This window comes from Geospiza fortis, unplaced genomic scaffold (assembly GCF_000277835.1).
Source record: "Geospiza fortis unplaced genomic scaffold, GeoFor_1.0 scaffold78, whole genome shotgun sequence".
NCBI classification, from domain to species: domain Eukaryota; kingdom Metazoa; phylum Chordata; class Aves; order Passeriformes; family Thraupidae; genus Geospiza; species Geospiza fortis.
This window is the reverse complement of record NW_005054339.1, coordinates 3,570,981-3,578,702: the sequence shown is the minus strand read 5'-3', so window position 1 is coordinate 3,578,702 and position 7,722 is coordinate 3,570,981. Positions and strand designations below refer to the sequence as shown.

Sequence of the window (7,722 nt, the reverse complement as noted above, 5' to 3'; positions counted from 1 at the left end):
CACATAAAAACAAAAAGCAGTGACAAAATGCAGAATATGCAAAAAAAAAAAAAAAGCTTTTATACTCTGATTGGTTCAGGATGGGACCAGCCCAGTCCCAGCAGCAAAGCACCAAGAACTCAATTCAGCTTTTCTGTTCTTTATGGGCTGCAAATTCTGAGTGTCTTACCTTAAACAGCTGCACCCCAATACAAGCAAACATGAATTGCAGCAGAGTTGTAACAATCATGATATTACCAATAGTTCTAATAGCCACAAAGACACATTGAACAACATGCTGGAAAGAAAGAAAAAAATAGGTTTCAATGCAATTTGCCACAGACCACATATCATAAAAGTCATTTCTGCATTCTTTTTTAAAATTACTATTTTTCTATTGCCAGCATAATACCTAACACTGTAATTTGACAGGTTTTCTAAATTTGTCTGCAAGTTTGTTGACACAGACCCATCAACATCCACTGACTAGAAATTACATAGGCACTATGGATAAAGAACTAAAATGCACTGACAGGTTGGGTCATCACAGTCCAAATCTGCTCAGTGGCAGCTCCTGCACACACAGACTGCTGTAACTGTGGGCAGAGCCTGGGCTGGCTAACATCAGACATGTTCAACAATCAATGACTGATTTCTGCCCTTGCTCTGTGAACTTCTGCAGAAAATTTCTCTTGAGCAAGAATTTTTAACCTGTGGCAGGACTGGAGAATCAGGCTGCCAGAAATATAACCTAAAAAATAAAAATAAACACCTTAAGTCCTTTTGCTCTGTTGATTGCCCTTAGAGGCCTCAAGACTCTTAAAACTCTCAGAATCTTCACGACTGAGATAGCACTTGATCTAGAAGAAAAAAAAAATTGTACTGTTACTGTAAAGGTAACTGATGTTATTACAGAGTAACAATATCGTTGTAAATTCTTGAAATGTGAAATTTGAAAAAAAAACCCTCCAACTAGAACTGTAAGATATGTATACAAGGTTTTTCTTTATTCTTTATTGATTCTTTATTATTACAAAATAGTATAAATCTCATAAATACCATAAGAATCATTTTGATTTCTGGAGCAAATTTGGAATTAACAGCTTAGAAGCTCATCTAAGACCATAATGAAGCAAAACAGTCCCCACAGTATTTTCCAGTGTTGACAAGCTCTTTTGAAGACACTGTGTAAATCCTGTAAATCAATGAATCCTTCAATTTTCAACTAACCTCAGATGAAAAGATCTCAAATGACTTTGATTCTCTCTGTTTAAGTTGCTAGGAGTGCATTTTGAGGAAATAGGAGTGCAGAGTGTTCTAAAGAACACCCTGTGAAACTGAAAGTTTGTGCAGTAGGAGGTCTGGTACCAGCAGGGATCAGAGTGGGGAGCAGCTGCCTGACACCCTCCCCTGCTCTTTAGTCACTAAGGCTTTCACAGATTATTATTAATATGGAAAAACACCCAATGAACCAAGAAGCACATTTAGATTCTTTTACTGTGTTTAGTCTGACCAAACAAAATAAAATAAACCTCACCACTACCACTTACAAACGGATTAAAGTACAACTTCTCTCCCCTCAAACAGTCTAGTTCCATACCCCACAGGTCAACACTGAAAGACCAAGTTCATAAAATCAGATTGCAGGTGTGATAATGGCTCAAGAGAAGGGATTTAAACCTCCTGCAGCTCCAGGAAATCCCTGCTGTACCAACAGCAGTGTCATGGGGCTCCTCCTTACTCTCCTGGTAATTGTGGGAAGTAGTAATTTGTTTCCAACCCATATTAGTGATGAATTACAACACCCTCCATGGAAAGCACTCCCTCTTGCCAGCCCATCCCTGAGCACTGGCACTGTACACCCACCCACCGTGGGGGAACAAAAGGAGCTGGAACACTGATTTCAGCTTGAAACCCCAGAGCAAAAATAAACCATTGACAGTGTGAGTGTAGTACTTACTGAATCCCAAATGATACCAGAGAAACGCCCACAACCAGCAAATCCAGCAAATTAAAATAATTCCTGCAGAAGGACCCTTTATGAAGGAATGCTCCAAAAGCTGTCATCTAAAAATAGAATTGTTACACACTTAGTCTATATTTCAATTTATTCAAATTCACATTTAGGCTGTTTACAAGACACTTGCCTGGAGTGTGAATGCATATAATACTATCTCACTTTCTAAAATCCTTTTAGATATAAAACAATCCCTCCACATACATTAAATCTTTCACTTAAATCAGAAAAATTCTTCTCAAGCAACATCAATAAATATGCTAATTGTTTCTGATATCAACAAATGTTTTATTTTGTGTAAGAACAGATGAGGCTGAGATCATTACCCTGAATTAATTTGGCCTTTGTTAGAAAAATTGCTACAAAAAAAACATTTGAGATTTCCATGTTTACTAAACTGTAGGGTCCAAATTCTGACTCCTAATTATTCATACTATGTTAAGAACTGAAAAGGAGCTGAAAATGTACTGCCAACACCTGAGAGCCAAAGCTGGTCCAGAAGCAGGACAAGGCTGTCCTAAGGCAGCACTACAAGGTTATTTAGCTTTGGCTTATGGCAGACATGAGTGGCTATCTTGGAAAAACCTGATAACCAACAGATGTTTTGTATTCTGTGTAATCAGAGGTCCCTAAATTTCACTGTTCTGTGGGGAATATCAAACGTTGCTCTTCCTTTTGGACTTTCTCTAAAGTTTTTGTTTTCTGTCCCCATACTCAAATGAAAAAAGCTTACCAAGTGGATCTTCTATGTATCATTTGCAGGTTTCATTAGGAGCCAGTGATAGAGGCTCTATTAATTATGGCTGCAGCCAGTACCTGGGCAGATGGTTTTTGGTATCACAAAGCTGAATTTGACTCCTAAATCCATGAATGTGACTTCCTACCATAACTGTAAGTAAGTACCAGTTTAAAATGGCACTGAGGAATCCAAATAACCATTAGATGCACAGACTCACCAACTGAAAAGAATATTGCGTAAGTCTTTCCATAGTTATGGATTAAGTCTGAAACACTGGAACTAAAAACTCATAACAAAAACAAGGATACCTCTGGAAAACACCTCCTAGTCAGCTCAGTCACAAGAATTCTAATTTCTTCAGCCTCAAGATCCTCTTACAGAGCCTGAACACTGAGCCATTCCTTATTTTCCATAGGTAAGAGAATTTGATGCCATCTAGGGAACATCCCATACTGACTGTGCATTTTAATCCCTTTACTCTCTATTCTGTTCCTGGAGGAGTAGGGAAGAGATTTTATTTCACTTCCCCTCACAGCAGATTACTGCAGCTTTCCAGGCAGTTCCCAGCGTAGAGCAGAGCTACAGGCAATGGGCATCCCAGTGCACTGCATCCCTGCTCAGTGTGAGACATTTCCAGGCCTTCTGCATGGCAAACCACCACCAACAGTAAAGGCTGGACCTCTGCAAACGAAAGATGGGGTTTTTTGGGAAGCAAAAATTAATTAATCTCCTTATTCTGTTGTTAAGCCCTCTTTTTCGTGATCAAAATACTAAATATTCCCAAAAGCTAGAAGAGTAAAAATGCTAAAGCTTTAACCTATGCCATGGCATGAGACATATAACACATCTATACAATAAAATTTCTATTAAATTCTCTTGTTCATTTACAGCTTTACAGAGTACATCTAAACTCTGTTGGGAGCTGAACATAAAAATAACCCTGAAAACCTAACTAACATCTATCTACAACTACACATTTACATTGTATATGATAAGAGCAGCACACAAAGTTTCATGTAACAACGCCCACAAAAATTAGGTGAATAATTGACATTAAAGTGCAGGTGAGGTACATGTCTCCCCATCCTCACATGGAGACTCATATTTCAAAGACCACAAATCCCAGTGGAAGAATTTGTTACAACTCTCTAGTAAATTTAAATGGCGTGGGATCAGCACAATAGGGGGAGGTAGAAAGCACAGATCCCTAACCTGACCTTTGATCTGATGTTTTCACCTTTCCCATGATAAACTGAATTTCAATGTCATGCAGGGAAAATTCTCAAATGCTTTAAAGTGATGTTGCAGCTTTCTGTTATTCACATCTTCATTCATACCCTCAACACTGTGCAATGTGGAAATCCTTGTCTGGGAGCAGTAAGAGCACAGCGAAACTTCTCACATGCTGAGAGTATTCTGGTTAAATGCATGCTTTTGTTCAAGTTTCTTCACTACAGGTGATAATATTGCCTCTGCTTATCATAATTTCAGTTTCATATATCTTGTTGCCTGGAAATTAAGGAGTACTATTGTTCCTGCAGGTCTAGTTTTGAATTTTCTCCTTGCAGAGCACTCTCCTTCTGCACAGCTCGCACACTGTGGGAAGCACAGCAGAGGACAGGGAGGGCCCCAGGCACAAGCAAGCAAAGCCAGAGTCTGGGACAGGTTAGCAAAGCAGGCAGGTGTCTGTGTCGGCTCCTGACTGTGCACATCTGCATGGTGCAGTTTATTTTCCTTTACGTGAGTGAGTGCACTACAGAGCTTCCTGGAGAAACCAGAGTCAGAAGCATCAACATTTTTGGTTGTGATGTAGCTTCTTGTTTCCTTGTAATCTTTAAAATTCCAGATTTCAGCAGCCCAAGCTCTAGTTTCCTGCTTCCCTTGGATAACCCATAAATTGCTCAGTGCCACAATCTCTTGCAGTTTGCAGGAATGTTGTTTTTCTTAACCCACCCAGTTAAGCCTCTTTATCCTGCCCTTTATAATTCCTCTGCCTCCTAGAAAAACACAAATGGAACTGCAGGAACTGGAAAACCTGCTGTTCAGAGCATGTGGAACTTTACTGCCTTTCTTCTGTCACAGTTACAATGGTAACATTTTTATGGCTTCCCAAATTCAGAGTTGGGAGCTAGTCTGATTTAATGCTACAGCTCTTTTCAATGCTCTGTTCTCTCCTTTAGTTTGGCTTCTCTCTAGCAGCAAAACCCCTGGATATTTATTTTAGTATGCTACAAATAAGAATAATCAATTCTATAGCAAGCTCTCACTGCTGAAAATGTGAAATAAGGGGATAAACATTAAGCCTGGGAGAAAATTCACAAGCATAAAAATAGCCTATTACTTACAGTACAGCTTATCTTGTAAACAGCCCAAATATTGCACCAATTAGTAATAATCAAATTGCATTGTGAAGAGTATGCACAGCAATATGAGCAAAAGCTGGGAGAAGAGATCTTGTTAAGCTTAATCCTCAACTGGAAATGCATAGTTTATGTACAGATTCTTAGTGCGCCAGCAATTTTTAAGTGTATAAATCAGGGTTACTCAACCAAAGACTTGAGGTGAGAATCAGCACAGCATGAAACATTTATGAATCATATGTAAATCTCTGAAAAAACACTTTGTCAATTTCCAATGAAAAATTTTACTTCCTTGTTCAGCATTTTGTTTCATGTGAATGCATTTTTTGGTTATTTATCTTCTTTACCACAGTAAATCTTGTACATTGAATATCTGAGTAACCCCAATAGATATCCTTAATAATCAGCACACAAACTATACATTAAAATGCCAATTTTTGGCTCATGCATGGGTAATACATTTAAGCAAGCATAATTATGCCTGTCTGTGAATTTAAATGTATGCCCAAAATAAATGCAAAGTATCTTAGTGTATAGATAGATAAATGCAAGATATCTTGCAAGTCCTATTGCAAGAAAATAGTTATCTACTATTTTAGCTCTATGGATACAGTTCAGCAAAATAAATGAGAAATTACATGCTCCCTCCTTAAAAGACTGGTTATCTCTTTCAGAAATGCCAGAGCAAGGAGAAGGAAAAGCTCATGCGCAGTGATTGATTTTTCCCTTTTCTGACAACTGTAAGTTTAAAAAGGGTAAAAAATGAATTATTAAACTGATGTAATGATAAAAAATCAGCTTCTTCATGCACCCAATGGTAAAAAAATAACCAATCAAAACTATGAGGAACTGTCAAATAAAAAAAAATCCTCTAGTTTAAAAAAGTTTAGCTTTGATAGCTTAGAGAAAAGGCAAAGAACACTTCAAGGGCCTTTTCTTGGCAGGTGACACACAAGGAAAATCCTTTTAAACAAGCTTCCTTTAAAAACCTGTTACCTTCAAAATGATCTCAAATGTAAACATACTAGTGAAGACATAATCTGCATACCCTAGGATCTGGAAGGTAAACAAAAAGTTACAAACATTATTGCTAAAGCTGCTTTTGGGCTAACAAGGATCAATTAACAATGCATTACCTTTAACAGGATTTCAACAGTAAAGATGGCTGTGAAAGCATAGTCAAAGTAACCAAGTATCTGCAAGGTATAATATGTGCCACAGTAAGAAATCCATCTCTTAATAATTTTCACAACTTAGACCACATACACAACACCTGAATTAATCTACGTAGACAGATGGAGGATTTAGACAAAGTAGTTTAAAATTCCAGCTACTGTGAACCATTTTTATTTGCTTAAAAATTGAACAGCTGCCACTGTGCTCATTAGATTTCACCCCTCAGTAATTTGCAGGACCCAATAGGCAATAATTTCTTTAAATTCAGACTTTTCCTCTACCAGCTTTCACAGATACTTTCTTCAGCCTTTAGCAGAGAATCTTAAACAAAGAATAAATACTTATTAATAATGTCTGTGGTTTTTACCAAAGTATTGCATCACAAAATAAAACTTCAGTGGCTGCTTCTAGAGTGCAGATCACCCCAAATTCTGCTACATTATATTGTTCTGTATAGGCTTGTGCAGAGTGTCACAAAGCTAATTAATTAATAACTAATCACTTAAAATCAGCACCACAACCCCTTTTTCTTGAAGTGGGAAGATACAGCAGTGATTTATTTGTACGAAATCTAAAAGGACCCACAAGAGTTGCACAGTGAAATGAAGTTTCTAAGAGGATTGTGGCTGTGGGATTGACCTCACTGCACAAGAACAGCTATTTCAGAACCACCCAGAGCTGTGGCCACATCACTAACACCTAAATCAGGGAACTGCAGGAGGCTGGGAGTTTAGTCTCAAGGATCCAGCAATCCACCTAGCCAACAGCTGTGCACAGAAGTATCCTTCCTGCAGTTCAGCAACTAACCAAGTGGGAAGGAGAAATAAAATAAAAAGACAACACACAAAGAAGTTAGTCACAAATCAAATAAGAACAAATCATTTTTCCCCCCATATTCCATTGAACATCCCATCCTGCTGTCTCTTGGTGTGGCTGAAAAAAATAGGCAAATGTTAAAGCCATATGACAAAGATTAATCAGTAACCAATTCACTCCAGACTTAAAATAAAATAAAATATTCTTAAAGGCATTCCAGCTTCTAAACTTTCATTCTGTTGCTGACCTGGCTGATGGAGGGAACGTGAACTCTCAAGGCAGTAAAAAGAAAATTAAGCAGGCCTGGGGCATGTGAGAGTACTTACAACAACACCTTCCTGAAATCCCTCACACATTTTATCTATGTCCCAAACAGAAATAATTTTCAGTTACCATACTCTCCACTTACATTTTCCTAGTGCTTCTCTAGTTACAAACACAATTATCAGCCCTTGAGGCCATTTCTATAATAACAATTTCAGTATTCTCCACCAGCTCTCTCTTTTTCCTACCCATTAGTGTGATTTATTTATAGGATCACATTGGTCCAGCTTTGTAGATAAGGGAAGTACACTGCTCTGCTGAATAGTGCATGAAGAGTGTCTTTGTGCTTTGGCCTCTTTTTACCTCTGGAG

The 7,722-nt window shown here is 38.0% G+C and overlaps 1 protein-coding gene across 1 annotated transcript in view; it reads right to left on the bottom strand.

Moving 5' to 3' along the window:
* The window catches only part of CACNA1D (calcium voltage-gated channel subunit alpha1 D), a 169,808-nt gene that overhangs the window by 50,490 nt on the left and 111,596 nt on the right, over positions 1–7,722 (bottom strand). Inside the window, 4 exon segments of the mRNA XM_031058244.1 lie at positions 120–277; positions 752–839; positions 1,940–2,046; positions 6,232–6,291. Of these exon segments, the coding sequence (XP_030914104.1) occupies positions 120–277; positions 752–839; positions 1,940–2,046; positions 6,232–6,291 (413 nt within the window).